The sequence below is a fragment of the Suncus etruscus genome, chromosome 11, assembly GCF_024139225.1.
Source record: "Suncus etruscus isolate mSunEtr1 chromosome 11, mSunEtr1.pri.cur, whole genome shotgun sequence".
Lineage (NCBI taxonomy): Eukaryota > Metazoa > Chordata > Mammalia > Eulipotyphla > Soricidae > Suncus > Suncus etruscus.
In genome coordinates this window covers 70,378,881-70,400,736 of record NC_064858.1, presented here as the reverse complement: position 1 = coordinate 70,400,736, position 21,856 = coordinate 70,378,881, and the positions used below count along the sequence as shown (strand labels likewise).

The following is a 21,856-nucleotide window of genomic DNA, read 5'->3' as shown; positions in this document are numbered from 1 at the left end:
TGCATATGTCCATGGATGCTAGGGATATAATCTGGGTCAGCCAGGTGCAAAGCAAGCTCATTACCCACAGTCCTATCACTTCAGCCCCAGTATTTTTTTAATAAATAGACAACATGCACATTGCCTTCATTTTCATGTGGAGAAATTATGAAATTGCCACTTGGATGTCACCTCTAGATTCCCAACCTCAGAGAGGCAAAATTTCTTTTTTCATCAATTCTGGCTAATGTACTGAACAAAAAAAATATATACTACTATAAATAGAAAATACCCTTTGAAAATGTCACAGCATCAAGTCAATTTAAATCCCTTTTAAATACTCATTGAAAGGTACAACCTTTCTTTTTTTGTAGTTTGTTTTGTTTTGGGTTTTTTGGTTTTTCAGGCCACACCCATTTGATGCTCAGGGGTTACTCCTGGCTAAGCGCTCAGAAATTGCCCCTGGCTTGGGGGGACCATATGGGATGTCGGGGGATCGAACTTCGGTCAGGATCTTTCCTTGGCTAGCGCTTGCAAGGCAGACACCTTACCTCTAGTGCCACCTTGCCGCCCTGAAAGGTACAACATTTCTGATGAACAAGTGATTTTGCTCCTGTTTGTGAGGATTGCTGAACCCTGCTGTTACATATGCAGTGATGGATGGTGTCCTCCAACAAATATTCACTTTAAATCAACTTTCCCATTATCCACAAAGGAGGACCTTGATTTTTATGTCCACGGTGCTTTTCAAAAAGTTGTTTCTGTAGTTATCTATTAAATCATTAATTGTGTCTACACTTCAGAGTCTGCTTTAAAAATAATAGTGGGATGCCTGCCCAGTGGGGCCCAATCGTGAGAAATTGTGAGTGCTGCCTGTGTGTGTCTGTCTCCTTTCCTGTCGCCTGAACCTCTTGGGAGTGGGCCGAAAAGATGCTCCAGCAGAGCAGCCTCGCTACGCAGCTGAGCGCTCTTTCTAAAGAAAGAATGCCATTGACACAAGAAGAAAAATCACACTAAGAACTGTGCTGGATTACTGAAGCCCAGCATTTCTCCCCAGACTGTCTTCTCTGCTGTATGCTCATGCCTAAGATTTGATCCTGTGTGAGGCTTCATCCACAGAGGAAACCCCTTCCTTGGAGACAAGTCAACCCACCCATAAAGGGCGGAGCCAGAGGAGTGTGCTGCCTGCATCATATAGCCAATGAATACCACCACAACACGTAGAAAAACCCACAATACAAGTGTGACAATGGGGAAACAACGCAGGCCAGCATCATGCATAGAGAATGAAGATGACAGTTCTGATGACCAGAAAACAACCAACCAACTAATTAATCTCTCGGACAAGGAGTTTAGACAAGCAATATGGAAGATTCTCAAAGAACTCAAGGAAACCATGGATCGAGTTGAACAGAACAATAATAAGAACCAAGAAAATATGAAAACAGAAATCACAAAACTCCAAAATGAAATAACAGTTCAAATAACAAGCCTGAAAAAATTAGTAAACGAATTGAATGACAAAATGGATAAGCTCTAGACCAGGGTAACAGAAGCTGAGAATAGAATTGGTGCTGTGAAAGATGAGATAAATAACAACTTTATACAGCGGGAGAGATTGGAAAAAAAACTTAAAGCAAATGAACAGACACTGGAAAAATTAGTCAAAGAATGGGAACAGATGAAAATAGAAGTTTATGATAAGCTCAACAGAAATAACTTAAGAATCACTGGAGTCCCAGAAACCCAGGAGGAAAATTTCCAGGAAGAATCAACGGTCAAGAACATCATTAAAGAGAAACTTCCAGAGCTAAAGAATATATGTGATCAAATCCTGCATGCCTGAAGAGTACCAACCAAAAGAGACCCCAGAAAAACCACCCCAAGACACATTCGTCACAATGACGAATCCCACACATAGAGACTGAATTCTGAAAACAGCAAGATCAAAAAGGGAAATTATATTCAAGGGAGCATCCTTGAGATTTACAGAAGACCTGTCACCAGAAACACTTAAGACCAGAAAACAGTGGTGGGACATAGTGACAAAACTCAATGAAATGAATGCTTCACCTAGAATACTGTACCCAGCAAAACTCACTTTCCGGTTTGATGGAAGAATACATGGTTTCACAGACAAAAAACAGCTCAGAAACTTTACAGACTCAAAACCAGTCTTAAGAGAAAAACTGAAAGACCTAAGTTAAGACAAGACTAACCAAAAGACACACCAAATTTCGATATAAAGATGGCATTAAATCCCAGGACAATTCTTTCTCTCAATGTCAATGGACTAAATGCACCAGTTAAGAGACACAGAGTGGCTAAATGGATCAAAAACCTCAATCCTTCTGCTGACTACAAGAAACGCACCTGAATAGTCAGAACAAACATAGACTCTAAATAAAAGGTTGGATGAAAATTATCCAAGCAAACAACACCCATAAAAAAGCTGGAGTGGCCATACTAATATCAGATAATGCAAACTTTATACTCAGGAAGGTTGTAAGGGACAAAGATGGACATTTTATATTAATCAAGGGGTATGTAGAGCAGAAAGAAATCACTCTCCTAAGCAAAATATTTAATACAATTGTTGACAAATCTGAAAAATAATATCAATAAGAACACAGTAATTGTGGAAAACTCAACATGGCTTTGTCAACACTGGATAGGTCAACCAGACTGAAACCCAACAAGAATATACTTGACCTGAGAAGAGAAATGGAAAAAAGAGGCCAAGTGGATATATATAGGACACTCCATCCCCAGAAACCTGGATACACATTCTTCTCCAATGTACATGGGACATTCTCCAGGATAGACTACATGCTGGCACATAAAACATACCACTATAATATCAGGAGGATAGAAATCTTCCAGACTACCTTTGCTGACCACAAGGCTCTGAAATTATATGTGAATTCTAAAGGGACACAGAAGAAAAACTTTAACACCTGGAAGTTAAACAGCCTCATACTTAATAACCAGTCGGTCCAAGATGAAATCAAAGAGGAAATCAAAACTTTCCTGAAAACAAATGATATTAAAGACAAACTATCAGAACTTATGGGACACAGCAAAAGCTATACTGAGAGGAAAATTTATAGCTTTGCAAGCACACATCAGGAAGGAAGAAGGGGCTTACCTGAGTAGCTTAATGACGCAGCTCATAGAACTAGAAAATGCTCAACAAAAGGAACCAAAAGTAGGGAGACAGAAGGAAATAACAAAGCTGAGAGCAGAAATCAACAAAGTGGAAACTGAAAAAACAATCCCAAAGATCAACCAAAGCAGAAGTTGATTTTAGAAAAAATAAACAAGATTGATAGACCACTGGCAAAACTAACAGAGAGAGAGAGAGAGAAACTTGATAACTCATATTAGGAATGAAAAAGGAGAGATCACTACTGATATGGCAAACATTCAAAGGGTAATCAGAAACTACTTTGAGAAACTCTATGCCACTAACAATGAGAAACTGGAAGAAATGGATAAATTCTTGGACTCTTATAATCTTCCATGGTTGAATGAAGAGGATGTAGCATATCTAAACACCCCCATCACTATTGACGAAATTAAAATGGTAATCAAATATCTGCCCAAAAACAAAAGCCCAGGCCCAGATGGATTCACTAATGAATTCTTTCAAACTTTCCAAGAGAAACTACTACCAATCCTGGCAAGACTCTTTCATGAAATAGAACAAACAGAAACACTTCCAAATAGCTTTTATGAAGCCAACATCACCTTGATACCTAAACCAGACAGAGATTCTACCAAAAAAGAAAATTACAGACCAATATCCCTGATGAATGCAGATGCAAAGATCCTCAACAAAATCCTGGCAAATAGGATTCAATGCCTCATTAAGAAAATCATCCACTGTGATCAAGTAGGTTTCATCCCAGGAATGCAAGGATGGTTTAACATCTGTAAATCTATCAACATAATACACAACATCAACAACAAGAAAAATAAAAATCACATGATTATATCAATAGATGCAGAGAAAGTATTTGATAAGGTCCAACACCCATTCTTCATCAAAACTCTCAGCAAGATGGGAATGGAAGGAACCTTTCTCAATATAGTTAAGGCCATCTACCACAAGCCAATGGCAAATATTATCCTCAATGGAGAAAAACTAAAAGCCTTCCCTCTAAATTCTGGCACAAGACAAGACTGTTCTCTCTCACCACTCCTATTTAACACAGCACTGGAAGTACTCACTATAGCGATTAGGCAAGAAAAAGATATCAAGGGAATCCAGATAGAAAAGGAAAAAGTCAAGCTCTCGCTGTTTGCAGATGACATGACACTCTACTTAGAAAACCTTAAAGCTCTACCATAAAGCTTCTAGAAACAATAGACTCATATAGCAAGGTGGCAGGCTACAAAATTAACACACAAAAATCAATGGCCTTTCTATACACCAATAGTACTGAGGAAGAAATGAACATTAAAAAAATAACCCCATTCATAATAGTGCCACACAAATTCAAATATCTTGGAATCAACTTGACTAAAAACGTGAAGGACCTATACAAAGAAAACTATAAAACTTTGCTTCAAGAAATAAGAGAGGACACGCAGAAATGGAAACACATACCCTGCTCATGAATTGGCAGAATTAACATCATCAAAATGGCAATACTCCCCAAGGCATTGTACAGATTTAATACGATCCCTCTAAAGATACCTGTGACATTCTTCAAAGAAGTGGATCAGGCACTTTTGAAATTCATTTGGAACAATAAACACCCTAGAATAGCTAAAGCAATCATTAGGAAAAATAATATGGGAGGAATTACTTTCCCCAACTTTAAACTTTACTACAATAGTTATCAAAACAGCATGGTATTGGAATAAAGACAGGCCCTCAGATCAGTGGATAGGCTTGAATACTCAGAGAATGTTTCTCAGACATACAATCACCTAATTTTTGATAAAGGAGCAAGAAATCCTAAATGGAGCAAAGAAAGCCTCTTCAACAAGTTATGTTGGCACAACTGGCTAGCCACTTGCAAAAAATTGAACTTAGACCCATCTAACATCATGTACGAAGGTAAAATCCAAATGGATTAAAGACCTCGATATCAGACCTGAAACCATAAGATAACAGAACAGCACATAGGCAAAACACTCCAGAACATTGAGACTACAGGCATCTTCAAGGAGGAAACTGCACTCTCCAAGCAAGTGAAAGCAGAGATTAACATAAGGAATATATTAAGCTGAGAAGCTTCTGCACCTCAAAGGAAATAGCGCCCAGGATACAAGAGCCACCCACTGAGTGGAAGAAACTATTCACCCAATACCCATCAGATAAGGGGCTAATCTCCAAAATATACAAGGCACAGACAGAAATTTACAAGAAAAAAACATCTAATCCCATCAAAAAATGGGGAGAAGAAATGGATAGACACTTTGACAAAGAAATACAAATGGCCAAAAGACACATGAAAAAATGCTCCACATCACTAATCATCAGGGAAATGCAAATCAAAACAACGATGAGGTACCACCTCACACCCCAGAGATTGGCACACATCACAAAGAATGAGAATAAACAGTGTTGGCGGGGATGTGGGGAGAAAGGAACTCTTATCCACTGCTGGTGGGAATGCCGCCTAGTTTAACCTTTATGGAAAGCGATATGGAGATTCCTCCAAAAACTGGAAATCGAGCTCCCATGTGATCCAGCTATACCACTCCTAGGAATATACCCTAGGAACACAAAAATACAATACAAAAATCCCTTCCTTACACCTATATTCATCGCAGCACTATTTACCATAGCAAGACTCTGGAAACAACCAAGATGCCCTTCAACAGACGAATGGCTAAAGAAACTTTGGTACATATACACAATCGAATATTATGCAACTGTCAGGAGAGATGAAGTCATGAAATGTTCCTATACATGATGTACATGGAATCTATTATGCTGAATGAAATAAGTCAGAGAGAGAGAGAAAGACGCAGAATGGTCTCACTCATTTATGGACTTAAAAAAAAATGAAAGACATTCTTGCAATAATAATTTTCAGACACAAAAGAGAAAAGAGCAGGCAGTTCCAGCTCACCTCATGAAGCTCACCACAAAGAGTGATGAGTTTAGTTAGACAAATAACTACATTCTGAACTGTACTAATAATGAGAATGTATTAGGGAAATGGAAAGCCTGTCTAGAGTACAGGTGGGGGTTGGGTGGGGAGGAGGGAAATTTTTGACATTGGTGATGGGAATGTTGCACTGGTGATGAGTGGTGTTCTTTACATGATTGAAACCCAAACACAATGATATATGTAACCAAGGTGTTTAAATAAAATAAAATATATTTTAAAAAATAGAAAGAATTGTTTGAACAGTTGTTTGAACAGGCACTGTATAGTCAGGTTAAAAATAAAATAATAGTGGAATTGCCCAGTTGTTGAGAACAAAGGTGTTTTCTGATTGTCAGCCCCATTGTCACAAAGAGCAGGTTCATTTCTCTGCATCTCACAGCTGGAAATTTCTAACTCTAACTGGCAATTTCCACCTGGTGATTAAGGCAATTGGCTAAAATAAATTATACATAAAGTTGGCATTCCTACTACTAATAAGGCCCCTTCATGAGATAATAATGCTGCAAAAGCAGTCATCAACTGACTGCAGCCCTATAGGGCCTTAGAATGAGTTTCATAAAAACTACATTTTCAGGAATGTTTTCATGTTGAGTTTTATGATTGGACTGATATGACTATCTGTGCCTTAGGCTAAAAGAAATTTAGCTCCAACTAGATTTATTAGTGGACTGGCTCCTTAACCTGCAGACATTGTGTATAGTGCACCATTATCCATGTACAAAGCAAAAATCCTAGTGAGGTTCTCATCTTCAAAACCATCAACAATTATTTAAAAACTTGCAAATGTCTAGAGCAAATATAAAAGTGCTGCAAGAAAAAAGTCTGCCTTTCTGAAATGTTGAGTAAATAGGCCTCATATATATTAAATAACTAGAAAAATTATATCTAGACAATCTACTACTGGCTTTAAAGTGATTGCTTAGGAGTTGGCAATAGCTGAAGGGCTCCATTCATCCCTTGAAACCAGTTGATTAGATGTTTCCAGCATCATACTCCTGTACAGCATCTTCTGTTCATCATCTAGGTGCTGTCACTCTGCTCAAATAATGTTCACAATCCTATCTTCAAACTCCATCCCCTGTAAAGAAAGGCACATTTCTCTTTAACTAGAGCCATTAGCCTGGGTCAAATAAACAGGAAGTCTGAAAGTTTTTTTGGTATGTTTCATTCTGTGGCGGATGCACTATACATGTTTTCTATGTGCAACAAGGATGGATCACACTATAAATGGTCTACCTCAGAGCCCTAGTGACAGTACGGTTCTTGCCATGCATCCTACAGAAAGCAGTTCAATACTTGGCACAGCAGATGATCCACTAACTACTTCCAAGAGAAATCCTAAGCACTGAGAAACCCTAAGCACTGAAACCACTGAACATGTTCCAAAGCTCCCATCACTAAAAGAAGAAGAAACATTCTATCTTTCTAGTAATTAATTAGTTCCTAAAAGGAACACTACAATTACCCTTATAAATCAAAATAGTACTTACTGTATGAATAAGAGGCTGAACACATCTGCTTTGCAAAGGCAAAAAGAAATTCTGCTAAAAAAGTCTCTGGAATTATAAGTTTTTTATTAGAACAATGGGAGTTGGTAGAGTTTAGTGGTTTAAAGTCTTTTTATTATGCAGAAGAAACTAATGAATTACAGGCATATTTCTCAATTAAGCAAAAACCTAGGATGGAAAAGGATGTACTTTATGTGGATATTGTGTTTCCTAGGGTAAAAACCCCAATTTTGGACCATGTACATGACCAAGACATTTATTCCACTGATGAATTATAGCCCGTTATTGTGTTTGGGTTGCAGTTGGTTTGGTTTTTGGTTTGTTTGTTTGTTGTTGTTGTTGTTGTCATTGTTGTTTGCCATTTACCCTCAACTCAAGGTCAAAATGTTGGTCAGGCTTGTCCAATTGGTGAATTCTGGAGCATAAAATTATATTCCTTTTTAGCATCCAGAGTCTCTGAAGAGCTAGATGACAATGGAGTGACAATACCTCAGCCCAACTTCTCTGCTGCTTCAAGTACTTCCTTTTAGTCCAGAAGTCACATACACATCTATCATATGCTTACTGTTGTGTATGTAAATATTTTAGGGGATTATTATGTTACTGACCCTACCCTGATCAGTGATTGTGCCCTACCCTAGGGTGTGACCTGGCATTCTGCCCCCACCCTAGGGTAGTATCTGATTCTGCTTCCACCATTGGGTGGTATCTGATCCCACCATTGGGTGGTACCTGATTCTGGGGGATAAAAACAAGGGTCTGTGGAAGGCGAGGGGCTTTTTGGCAGGAAATGATGCTGAGGCTTTGGACTTCAGTCTTGTCCACCGAATAAAGCTAATATTTCCACAAGCCTGACTGTCTGCGAGCTGTTTACCCGCCGTTTCACTTCAGAACCATCGGCTAGACAGGGTGGCAGACTCGTGCTCCGAGCTGAAGGGGAAAGACCTCATCCTCCATTCCTCCATCAGTCAAACTCTTCAGGGGCTTACTTGCAACAGCTTACAAATTTCTATCTGGGTCTGTTTCCATGGAAAGCACCCTTAGGGAATAGAGAAGGAGGAAACCAACCTGATACCATATTCAACAATGCAAGCTCAGTATTTACTCAAGAAAAATGCATGAAATTCTAACATGTGACAGACACTGTTCTAGTATATGGGATACAGTATGAGCAAAACAGTTCTCTTTTCTCATAAAGCTGATATTGTGATGAGGAAAATCTACACAAACTTAACAGAACTTCCAGAGGTAAGATGTGCTAGGACAAAAAAAAAAGAGAGAAAAGAACAGGACAGGACAATAGGACTGGTCAGGATGTATTTGGAAGTTGGGACTCCTTTAGCATGGATTGCCATAAAATAGTCTTCAGTTTAAGAGTTAGAATATAAGAGACAGCCACTAATGATATTAGTATGAGATATTAACTAGTATCATACTCTTGGTATGATACTATTAGTATCATTAGAGACTAATGATATTCTCCCTGCTGTTACTGAGGGGGAGACAAAATATTGCAGACAAAAAAGATTAAATGCAAAGATCCTGAAGCAAATATGCCTGACTTCTTTTAAAATGACTATGTAAAATTATATGAATAGTGGTATGAAATTGAGGAATTAAACTAAGACCTTTTTGTGAAAAAAGTATTGAATATTTTAAGTGAAATGAGAAGAAACTGAAAGACTTGAAGCAGTCTTATAAAACCTCTGACTTTTGTGCACAGAACAAGAATAGAAGCAGAGGCCAATAAGAATTGGAGATCTAGCAAGGGAGCAATTAAAAAGCTAACTTTGCATGTAGTCAACCCCATTTAATCTTTTGCAGCACATATAATCCTCCATACACCACCAACTATGACAATTGAGCCAGAGTGACCCAAGTAACCTCAGAATCCATGCAACACCACATCCTAAGATTTCACACAGAACAACCATACATCACTGGAAGGGCTCCCAAACCTGCTGAACACCCTTGGGAGACTCCCCAACCCCAATCATAAGAGACTATTTCAGATCTCTAGGCAAAGAATGACGACAATTTAGACTTAGAGTGCCAGTAATCATGGTCTTCCTAACACTCAAAGTGTCCAAGGTTATGTAGCTTACAAAACTAAAACCAGCAGTATTGTGCAAATCAGGATAGTTATCTATCTTTCTTGAGATTAAAAATATGAGATTCAAACTAATGACATTTGTCTAGGTAGTTGAGTGGAACAAGGAGCAAAGTAAAGAGTGTCTTAAAAGTCAAGAAGATAGGGACCAGAGCAGTGGCACAAGCAGTAGGGCATCTGCCTTGTACACACTAATCTAGGATGGACTGTGGTTTGATCCCCCAGCATCCCAGATGGTCCCCCAAGTCAGTAGTGATTTATGAGCCCATAGCCAGGAATATCTGTTGAGTGTCACTGGATGTGGCCCAAAAACCAAAAAGAAAAGTCAAGAAGATAGTTTGGACCTTTCCAAGATTGGTTTGCATACAATATTGCATTAGTAACATTGCATTGCATAACATGCATTAGTATGCATACAACATTGGACTTTTGAGACATTGGGACCACAAATATTTTTCATCAGATATTTTAGAAAAATAGGACAAAATTATTTTTTGTTTGGTTTGGTTTGGTTTGGTTTTTGGGCCACACCCAGTGATGCTCAGGGGTTACTCCTGGCTGTCTGCTCAGAAATAGCTCCTGGCAGGCATGGGGGACCATATGGGACACCGGGATTTGAATCAACCACCTTTGGTCCTGGATCGGCTGCTTGCAAGGCAAACACCGTTGTGCTATCTCTCCGGGCCCCAGGACAGAATTATGTTAAGCTAATAGTGGGGGTGATTATAGCTTAAAAATTGAGGTAGAGTTGATAGTGGTTTTGATGGGTACAAAGTTATGGTAAGAGGAGTAAATATTAGAGCAAAAATGAAGAGCATATTTTTGGTGGAAGTGCTGTGGAAAGAAATGTTCTTTTAAACACCTCTGTTTTATGAGCACTAACTAAACTAAATAAACTTCCCTGGAAAAACTTTTTCTTTGTTTCCTCTACTCCAGTTCACACATCTTGACATCTCTTTACGTGTGAATATCTCCAATGTATTTTTTATTTGTTCCATTTTCTCTAATGGAATATCTCTAATGTATTTTTATTTGTTTTACCTCACCTCGCTCTCCATCATTAAATCATCTTTGCCCAAATATCTGATGAAAACTATTTGTAATATATTCAAAATTCATGACAATTCTATTTGGATATATTATATTGAGTCAGCATCTAAAAGAACAAACTTGCCTGATTCTTAAACCTTTGTTTTGAAAAAAGATTCTTTGAATGGAAGGCCACACCCAACTGTGTTCAGGGAAAATTCCTGACTCTGTGTTCAGGAATTAACCAAAGGGCAGTGCTCCATGGACCATAGGTAAGGCAAAGGATCAAACTGGATTCTCTGGGCACAAAGAAAACACCTTACTTATTTTCTGCATATCTCCCTTGGCTGTGTTTTGGGAATCTTTAACACTGTATTCAAAGTATTATAAAAGGCATATACTTGTATCCCAAATAATTACAACTTGAAAATTTAGCTAAAAGGTTTTAAAGTTTATTTAAATTGAGTATGTTTCTTGCCTTTTCTAGGAAACTAGTAGTTTATATCTGTTTGATACTAAAAAACAGAAATTCTAGAATTAACAGGTCCAGCTCTCAAATAACTTGAATGTCTACAAATAACTAATCATCTAATGAGTATTTGGGGGTGGGACTGGGGAAGTACACCCAGGGATGTTTAGGGCTTATTTCTAGCTCTACACTCAGGGATCACTCTTGGTCGGTTCTGGGGATTATAGGGATGCAGGAGATCAAATCCAGGTTAACCATATGCAGTACCGCACCCTACCTGCTGTCCTATCTTTCCATCCCTGTAATGAATATTTTAAGCAATATTTTTATTTACATTTCTCTTGTCTCATAAAATTCAGATAAATTGGTCCACACTTTCTATTAATTTCTGTTATATTGACTTCAATCTGTATGTTCAGAACAATGAAAGGTAATTTATTCCACTACATTCTTTTTTTTTTTTTTTTTTTTTTTTTTTGGTTTTTGGGCCACACCCGTTTGACGCTCAGGGGTTACTCCTGGCTATGTGCTCAGAAATCGCCCCTGGCTTGGGGGGACATATGGGACGCCGGGGGATCGAACCGCGGTCCGTTCCTTGGTAGCGCTTACAAGGCAGACACCTTATCTCTAGCGCCACCTTCCCGGCCCCTATTCCACTACATTCTTATGATATATAAATTAATTCCTAAGGATGAGCAGGCCCTCTGGGTTAATTCAGCACATTAGAAGTAACTTCCTATTATCTGCAATAGTGAAAGAAATGTATGACCTAGATAATTTTTAAAAGGGAGTATTGTCTGTCTAGACTTTATGAAAAATGCGTGAATGTAGAAAATATAGCAAGAATCTTGTTTGTATAATAGGTGGCTAGACGTATCTCTGCTTTAGAGGTTATTTTTTTAAACAAGCAAGCTTATATAAGTATGGTAAAAATATTGCAAACTAGTTCAGTGGTTTGTTCAGATGGGTTTTGAGCTGTATATTTTCTAAGACAAAGAAGTGCTAGATCCAATTTTCCTATAACTATATGATATAAATTAAAATGTTTGGGAAAAGGTGGGTTGACGGGAAGAGCTGGAGGGTCCCTCTTCCCACCCAGACACAAATGTGAAATGGCCATGGGAGGCATAAAATGAGGACTGACGGTGAAACCGAGAAGGGGGCATAGGGAAGGTCCTGCAGACATCCCCAGTTGCGTTTGATGGGAGGGACCAGTGATCCCTGTTATTGCCCAGACACAGACCTGAATTAGCCGCAGGAGGCACATGATCAGAAGTAGCCAACAATTAATGTTTAATAGTGAACCCTGTTTTGTCATATATCTTAATTTCCTATATAAGAAAACCTAGAATCTCCTGATGCATACTTGAAATAATGCAAAAGTAATGTAAAAGGCTATAGAAGCTTTTTCTCTGTTTTTATGTATTTCAATTTTATAACATGCAGCTTAGATTTTTTAAATTTTTAGATTAAGGAAAAATAAAACTAGACCTCACTTGAAATGAGTAAAACTGAAAGTGAAAAAGAATTATGTTCTGACTAGCTTCTTTCTACTGCTAGATATCTATCATTTCTCATAAATAAATATAATTTCATAAGAAATAAGATTCCATTTCACATAATCCTATATTAAATGTAAAATGACAACATTTAGGTTGAGGGCCGGAGAGATAGCATGGAGGTAAGGCGTTTGCCTTTCATGCAGGAGGTCATCGGTTCGAATCCCGGCGCCCCATATGGTCCCCTGTGCCTGCCAGGAGCAATTTCTGAGCCTGGAGCCAGGAATAACCCCTGAGCACTGCCAGGTGTGACCCAAAAACCAAAAAAAAAAAAAACATTTAGGTTGATTGATATTTTACTAAATAATGTATTAAGTTTTTTCTTTACTTTTTTCATTACTATAAAGTTATGATATTTTACTCACTTTTATAGTGTTATTTAGAGTGGAATATCTAAAACAGTCATCTTGGTCTCATTTCCAGAACTGTTGCATTATGGATATATTTTGATGAATGTTAAAGTAGAGATGAGCTATTTAAAAACTGAAACAGGTTACAATCACTCTTGATACCTTAGGGAATAAAAGACCACTGGGTAAATGTCAATAAATCTCACCATTTTCAAATTCTTATTGTCATAAGCTTCCTCCTAAGGTATTTGCAGCATATACAAACTAACTATATTCACATTTACTTTCCAAAATTACTTGTACTTTCTCATTGCTTTTTCTAGCAAGAGAAACTGGGTGATATCTGCTTCTCACTTCGCTATGTTCCAACTGCTGGTAAACTGACAGTTGTCATTCTGGAGGCCAAGAATCTGAAGAAGATGGATGTGGGGGGCTTATCTGGTAAGTCTGTGATGTTTGCTATTTTTTTCCTAATGCTGTTTCATTCTGGATGCCAAGCCATCCCCCATGTGCTGTCATGCACCATCTTTAATTGATCATAGTTATCTTTCCTACCAAGCCTGGAAGCAGCCTTAGAATTGAGCCCAATAAAATGTTTCAGAAAGGATCATTCAATTCCACTACAGTCAAGGTAGATGAAATCTATTCTCCTTCTTATCAGATTTATGGCATTGAAAACAAAGTATCTCTGCTTTTTTTTTTGAAAAACAATGTCTATGATCAATTATAACTAAAGACTTTTTATTGGTTTTGTTGTTTTAACACCCACCCGTGGAAAAAATTATTTAAGATTATCTGTCAGGTATTTGATAGCCTACTATCACTTTTAACAAATTTTATGAAAAGATTCATAGTTTCCAACATATGGCTATAAAATCTGTATGCAGTAACTCTATTTTCTATAAATAAAGTTGAGGATGGAACTTAAGATTGTTAAGTTCTATATTAAATTCCAGTCTTAGTGAAAAAAATATATAAGTATACTCTCACTCAAAAACAAAATCAACTCAAGAACTTGTCACTTTCACAGTTGAACATGATTTTTTCCTTTTCTGCATGAGTAAATCCATTATGTTTTTTTTTTTGAGGGGTGATCTTTTTCAGATCCATTTCTTTTTTTTTTTTAACACCACCCATCACCAGTGCAACATTCCCATCACCAATGTCCCAAGTCTCCCTCCTCCCCACCCGACCCCCGCCTGTACTCTAAACAGGTTCTCAATTTCCCTCATACATTCTCATTATTAGGACAGTTCAAAATGTAGTTATTTATCCAACTAAACTCATCACTCTTTGTGATGAGCTTCCTGAGGTGAGCTGGAACTTCCAGCTCTTTTCTCTTTTGTGTCTGAAAGTTATTATTGCAAGAATGTCTTTCATTTTTCTTAAAACCCATAAATGTGTGAGACCATTCTGCGTTTTTCTCTCTCTCTCTGACTTATTTCACTCAGCATAATAGATTCCGTGTACATCCATGTATAGGAAAATTTCATGACTTCATCTCTCCTGACAGCTGCATAATATTCCATTGTGTATATGTACCACAGTTTCTTTAGCCATTCGTCTGTTGAAGGGCATCTTGGTTGTTTCCAGAGTCTTGCTATGGTAAATAGTGCTGCAATGAATATAGGTGTAAGGAAGGGGTTTTTGTATTGTATTTTTGTGTTCCTAGGGTATATTCCTAGGAGTGGTATAGCTGGATCGTATGGGAGCTCGATTTCTAGTTTTTGGAGGAATCTCCATATCGCTTTCCATAAAGGTTGAACTAGACGGCATTCCCACCAGCAGTGGATAAGAGTTCCTTTCTCCCCACATCCCCGCCAACACTGTTTATTCTCATTCTTTGTGATGTGTGCCATTCTCTGTGGTGTGAGGTGGTATCTCATCGTTGTTTTGATTTGCATCTCCCTGATGATTAGTGATGTGGAGCACTTTTTCATGTGTCTTTTGGCCATCTGTATTTCTTCTTTGTCAAAGTGTCTGTTCATTTCTTCTCCCCATTTTTTGATGGGATTAGATGTTTTTTTCTTGTAAAGTTCTGTCAGTGCCTTGTATATTTTGGAGATTAGCCCCTTATCTGATGGGTATTGGGTGAATAGTTTCTCCCACTCAGTGGGTGGCTCTTGTATCTTGGGCGCTATTTCCTTCGAGGTGCAGAAGCTTCTCAGCTTAATATATTCCCATCTGTTAATTTCTGCTTTCACTTGCTTGGAGAGTGCAGTTTCTTCCTTGAAGATGCCTTTAGCCTCAATGTCCTGGAGTGTTTTACCTACGTATTGTTCTATATATCTTATGGTTTTGGGGCTGATATCGAGGTCTTTAATCCATTTGGATTTTACCTTCGTACATGATGTTAGCTGGGGGTCTAAGTTCAATTTTTTGCAAGTGGCTACCCAGTTTTGCCAACACCACTTGTTGAAGAGGCTTTCTTTGTTCCATTTAGGATTTTTTGCTCCTTTATCAAAAATTAGATGATTGTATGTCTGGGGAACATTCTCTGAGTATTCAAGCTTATTCCACTGATCTGAGGGCCTGTCTTTATTCCAATACCATGCTGTTTTGATAACTATTGCTTTGTAGTAAAGTTTAAAGTTGGGGAAAGTAATTCCTCCCATATTCTTTTTCCCAATGATTGCTTTAGCTATTCGAGGGTGTTTATTGTTCCAAATAAATTTCAAAAGTGCCTGGTCCACTTCTTTGAAGAATGTCATGGGTATCTTTAGGGGGATCGCATTAAATCTGTACAGTGCTTTGGGGAGTATTGCCATTTTAATGATGTTAATCCTGCCAATCCATGAGCAGGGTATATGCTTCCATTTCCGCGTGTCCTCTCTTATTTCTTGGAGCAGAGTTTTATAGTTTTCCTTGTATAGGTCCTTCACATTTTTAGTCAAGTTGATTCCAAGATATTTGAGTTTGTGTGACACTATAGTGAATGGAGTTGTTTTCTTAATGTCCATTTCTTCCTTATTAGTATTGGTGTATAGGAAGGCCATTGATTTTTGTGTGTTAATTTTGTAGCCTGCCACCTTGCTATATGAGTCTATTGTTTCTAGAAGCTTTTTGATAGAGTCTTTGGGGTTTTCTAAGTAGAGTATCATGTCATCTGCAAACAGTGAGAGCTTGACTTCTTCCTTTCCTATCTGGATTCCCTTGATATCCTTTTCTTGCCTAATCACTATAGCGAGTACTTCCAGTGCTATGTTGAATAGGAGTGGTGAGAGAGGACAGCCTTGTCTTGTGCCAGAATTTAGAGGAAAGGCTTTCAGTTTTTCTCCATTGAGGACAATATTTGCCTCTGGCTTGTGGTAGATGGCCTTAACTATATTGAGAAAGGTTCCCTCCATTCCCATCTTGCTGAGAGTTTTGATCAAGAATGGGTGTTGGACCTTGTCAAATGCTTTCTCTGCGTCGATTGATATGATCATGTGATTTTTATTTTTCTTGCTGTTGATGTTGTGTATTATGTTGATAGATTTACGGATGTTAAACCAGCCTTGCATTCCTGGAATGAAACCTACTTGATCGTAGTGGATGATCTTCTTAATGAGGCATTGAATCCTATTTGCCAGGATTTTGTTGAAGATCTTTGCATCTGCATTCATCAGCGATATTGGTCTGTAATTTTCTTTTTTCGTAGCATCTCTGTCTGGTTTAGGTATCAAGGTAATGTTGGCTTCACAAAAGCTATTTGGAAGTTTTCCTGTTTTTTCAATTTCATGAAAGAGTCTTGCCAGGATTGGTAGTAGTTCCTCTTGAAAGGTTTGAAAGAATTCAAAAGAACAGCATACTCTAAGACAAGGCTTACCAACAGACACACCAAACTTTAATATAAAGATGGCACTAACTCCCAGGACAATTCTTTCTCTCAATGTCAATGGACTAAATGCACCAGTTAAGAGACACAGAGTGGCTAAATGGATCAAAAAACTCAATCCAACCTTCTGCTGCCTACAAGAAACGCACCTGAATAGTCAGAACAAACTTAGACTCAAAATAAAAGGCTGGAGGAAAATCATCCAAGCAAACAACACCCAAAAAAAAGCAGGAGTGGCCATATTAATATCAGATGATGCAAACTTTATACTTAGGAAAGTTGTAAGGGACAAAGATGGACATTTTGTATTAATCAAGGGATATGTACAGCAGGAAGAAATCACCCTCCTAAACATATATGCACCGAATGAGGGGCCAGCAAAATATTTAATACAACTGTTGACAAATCTGAAAAATAACATCAATAACAACACAATAATTGTGGGAGACCTCAACACGGCATTGTCAACACTAGACAGGTCAACCAGACTGAAACCCAACAAGAATATACTAGACCTGAGGAGAGAAATGGAAGTAAGAGGCCTAGTAGATATATACAGGACACTCCACCCCCAGAAGCCTGGATACACATTTTTCTCTAATGTACATGGGACATTCTCTAGGATAGACTACATGTTAGCACACAAAACATATCTCCATAATATCAAGAGGATAGAAATTTTGCAGGCTGCCTTTGCTGACCACAAAGCCCTGAAATTATATATAAACTACAAAGGGACACAGAAGAAAAATTTTAACACCTGGAAGTTAAATAGCCTCATACTGAATAATCAGTGGGTCCGAGATGAAATCAAAGAGGAAATCAAAACCTTCCTGAAAACAAATGACAATGGAGACACAAATTATCAGAACCTATGGGACACAGCAAAAGCAGTACTGAGAGGAAAATTTATAGCTTTGCAAGCACACATCAGGAAAGAAGAAGGGGCATACCTGAATAGCTTAATGACGCAGCTCATAGAATTAGAAAGTGCTCAACAAAAGGATCCAAAAATAGGGAGGCAGAAGGAAACAACAAAGCTGAGAGCAGAAATCAATGAAGTGGAAACCAGAAAAACCATCCAAAAGATCAACGAAAGCAGAAGTTGGTTCTTTGAAAAAATAAACAAGATTGATAGACCACTGGCAAAACTAACAAAGAAAGAGAGAGAAACTTGATAACTCGTATTAGGAATGAAAAAGGAGAGATCACTACTGATATGGTAGAGATTCAAAGGGTAATCAGAAACTACTTTGAGAAACTCTATGCCACTAAAAATGAAAACCTGGAAGAAATGGATAAATTTTTGGAATCTTATAATCTTCCACGATTGAATGAAGGGGATGTAGCATATCTAAACACACCCATTACTATTGAGGAAATTAAGAAAGTAATCAAATGTCTGCCCAAAAACAAAAGCCCAGGCCCAGATGGATTTACTAATCCATTATGTTTTTAATTCCCAGACAAATAACTAAAATATGAGAAATTTTCCAGATACACTACAAGGTCATCAATAGACTTCATTGTCTGTGGCTATTCCATTAATACCAATGTTGCTGGCTAGTCATAAGAAGACTGTGAATTTCAAGAGGTCACCATAATTTAAAATGATGATTTTGTATTCTAAAGCTTTATCAAAAATTTCAAAAGCTGAATATCCATGTACTGAATGAACATTTAACTTGTCAACCAAATTCTCCTGGTGCCTGAGTTTATTTTTCTTTATAAATAAAGTCACCAGCAGAAATGTCCTAACCCTCTGGTGTTCCAAAACCCCACTTAATGACTTACAGCTTTCATTGCTTAATAGCAGAATAGAGAAAATTTAAAGCAAAGAGCACAGTTATTATAAAATATATTTTCCAAGAGCAACAGTTCTTTTCAATTTTGTTCAGTCAAAATGAATGGCACAAAGATATTTATTCTATCATATGCCCATATAGATAAGCATGCAGAGCCATACAGAGACAAACAACATTAGTGATTTACCACTCCACAGTAGACTCTTGTACTTACAAGGTTAATATTCCAACAAAAAGTATTTATGAACAATGATTATTTTCTAAGCATTATTTGTATTGTAATCTGGTATATATCAGACTATGTTTCAGGAGCAAATTCATGTAATAATAAATTAGTAGCTTTTTGCTCTGTTGTTAGAGAAAGACTTTCTGCCTAGTAATTTCATTATGGTATCTTGACCATCTTTTATGTATCTGCATGTTCAGAGTAAATAGACCTTCAAATAATAAGTGTTTTCTCATAAAGAATCAACTGGTTCCTCTATTCACCACAACATAAATGGGGTGACAGGTCAACATCAGAGACTTCACAGTTCTAGAGAATGAAAAGTTAAAAATCAAAGTGCTGGCAGATTTGGTATCTGTGAGAGTACATTATTCTGGATCATAAATGAGCATTTTTCTGCTGTTGCATGTTCTTACCATAAATCTTTATATGGCAAACCATTCTAAGAGAGGCAGGTCTCTTTGACATGTGGGGTCTCTGACAAATGTACTAATTACACTACTAACTACTGAGGGCTCCACCCTCAAGACCTTGTCCACTCCTAAAGGTCTCTCCTCAGAGTGACCAGCCCTGTGGAACAGTGCCCCAAAGATGAATCTTATGCACTGTGAAGTATATTACACAAACATTAGCATAATGCCCTTGAAAGGTTCCTGGAGGAAAGATTCTCAGACATGAAAACATTTATGCATAGAAATCCTCTTACTCGCAGCTGGTACATAGGAACATTCCGTTCTGGAAACTGTCCTTTCATGAAGAACATTCAGAGGATGGCCTCTGATTTTCAATGATGCAGAACACCTGCACAATTGAAATAACTCCTGTTATTTATGCTATTTAGACCTCCCACCTACACCTGCAAAATGGGAGAACAAGGACTCCTTAGCCCTAACCTTTTGGCTTAGAGCACTGGCCTGTTCTAGAACTGAAGTTCCAAGACCAATTTTAGAAAAGATAGAAATGGGGCCTTCATGCTCAATTAAAAATGGAGGCTTCCTTGAAGACTTGGGAAGTTCCCTGTACATGTTCCTACTATAATCAATCCTAGGGAGCTGGAGCAATAGCACAGCGGTAAGGCATTTGCCTTGCACTCGGCCAACACAAGACGGACCCCCATTTGAATTCCGGCAGATATGGCATATATATGGTCCCCCGAGCCTTCCAGGAGCGACTTCTGACTTCTGAATGCAGAACCAGGAGTAACTCCTGAGCGACGCCAGGTGTGACCCACCCCCCCAAAAATTTTTTTTAGACACTAGTGCCTCCCATAAGTACAACAGACCTTTTTTTCTCAGACGTGACTTTTCTTTTTGCCTAACCCCATCTGAAACAGAACATAGTCTTAGACTGTTGCATCCCCTTATTTCCCTTAAATAAGCTTGTCGTCCTTTTTAATTTTTCTAAATGTTAACGCTGTCAAGAACCACAGCAAAATCAACCCAGGTTTAAAAGTTCACATCCCTACTTTTGTGTTGTGATCTGTACCCACCTGGACTGCAAAGGTGTGTCAAACAGAGCAACAAAAAATACTGGGAAAGCCAAGTACTGGGAACCTATTTGATACAGACCCCAAGCAGAGGAGAGGTAGTCAGGGATGTCCTGAGAATTGAAAATCAATCATTCTTGAGAATAAGTGAACTCAAAAATTTGTTTTCTCATTCATAATTTTCCTCATCTTTACTACTCCCACTCTCTATTCCAGTCTACCCCAGTCTTCTTCCTAGTAGCCATAAAGCAGTCCTTCTACAGTGGAATCTATACCATGGGGAGCCAAGGGCAGGGTTGGGAAAGAGGTTCAGCAAAACTACTAAGTCTCACGAAAAAAAGGATAATAAAAATTTAGAAATGACTTGAGTGTGGTGATGGGTGAAGATGAAAGAAAACTTGTGGGAAAGGGTTCACTATCCCAGATAAGAGAGTACCCATGTGTAGACAAGCCACTGAAACCTAAGCCAGTGATATTCACCCAGCCTGCCCTTCTGCAAGTACCTAATCCTTTCTGTGAGATTCTATTTTGAGGAAGGGCACACCCATGGATTCTTGGCTCTAAATTTAAGGGATTGAGCAGTGTTGCGTATATAAAAGGTACATGTTTTAATCTCTGTATTGCCTTTCTGGCCCAAATGCAAAATTTTAGTTGTTGTTATGGATTTTTCTTTTCTCCACCTACACTTCTACTATCCTAAAAAAAATAATCTGGCATAAATAAGTCTCATGAAAATGTTGACATTATATAGGAAAATTTACCCACAAAAACCATGAACCAACAGGGGCAGATTATTTCTTTCATTATATTTATCAAGTTAGGACCATTCCATCAGGATTTTCTGAGGTATAATAGTCTTCTTTATCAAAATCACCCAGGAAAAAAATCACCCAGGAAAGCATATTAAAACTAAAGATTTCAGGAACTAACTCAAAATAAGCAACTGTATACCTAATGTTGGCAAGCTGGGCACTGCATTTTAAAAATACCTCAATATTATCTTACATCTCTTAAGCTTGAAGATTACACTGGTGGTATTTCCTGAAGCTACCATGAAAACAAACTTCAGTATTTCTGTATCAAATACATGTATTATATACTTTAAATTCATATAATGCTATACAATCAATTATAATGGATTATAAATTCCCAATTGGTATAATGAATTATACTCTAATAAAAAATTTTAAAAAAAATCACATATCCCCATGTAGGATCAGAATAGGCCAAATGAGCCACAGCAAAAGAAAGTCATGTAAACAGGAGTCATGACACTAGACTTGAGGACCAACTATTATGACAGGGACCAGAGGAAGGAAACAAGGTAAAGGGGGGCCATAGGAGAAAAGCAGTTGAGAAACACTGATTTAGAGATTTAAATCCTATT

At 37.9% G+C, this 21,856-nt stretch overlaps 1 protein-coding gene across 3 annotated transcripts in view; it reads left to right on the top strand.

Annotated features, from left to right (window-relative positions):
- SYT1 (synaptotagmin 1) overlaps positions 1 to 21,856 on the top strand; it is a 594,801-nt gene that overhangs the window by 462,945 nt on the left and 110,000 nt on the right. For all 3 annotated transcript variants that reach the window (XM_049783494.1, XM_049783492.1, XM_049783493.1), the window contains one exon: positions 13,459 to 13,576. In XM_049783494.1, the coding sequence (XP_049639451.1) occupies positions 13,459 to 13,576 (118 nt within the window). The remainder of the gene's footprint in view (positions 1 to 13,458; positions 13,577 to 21,856) is intronic.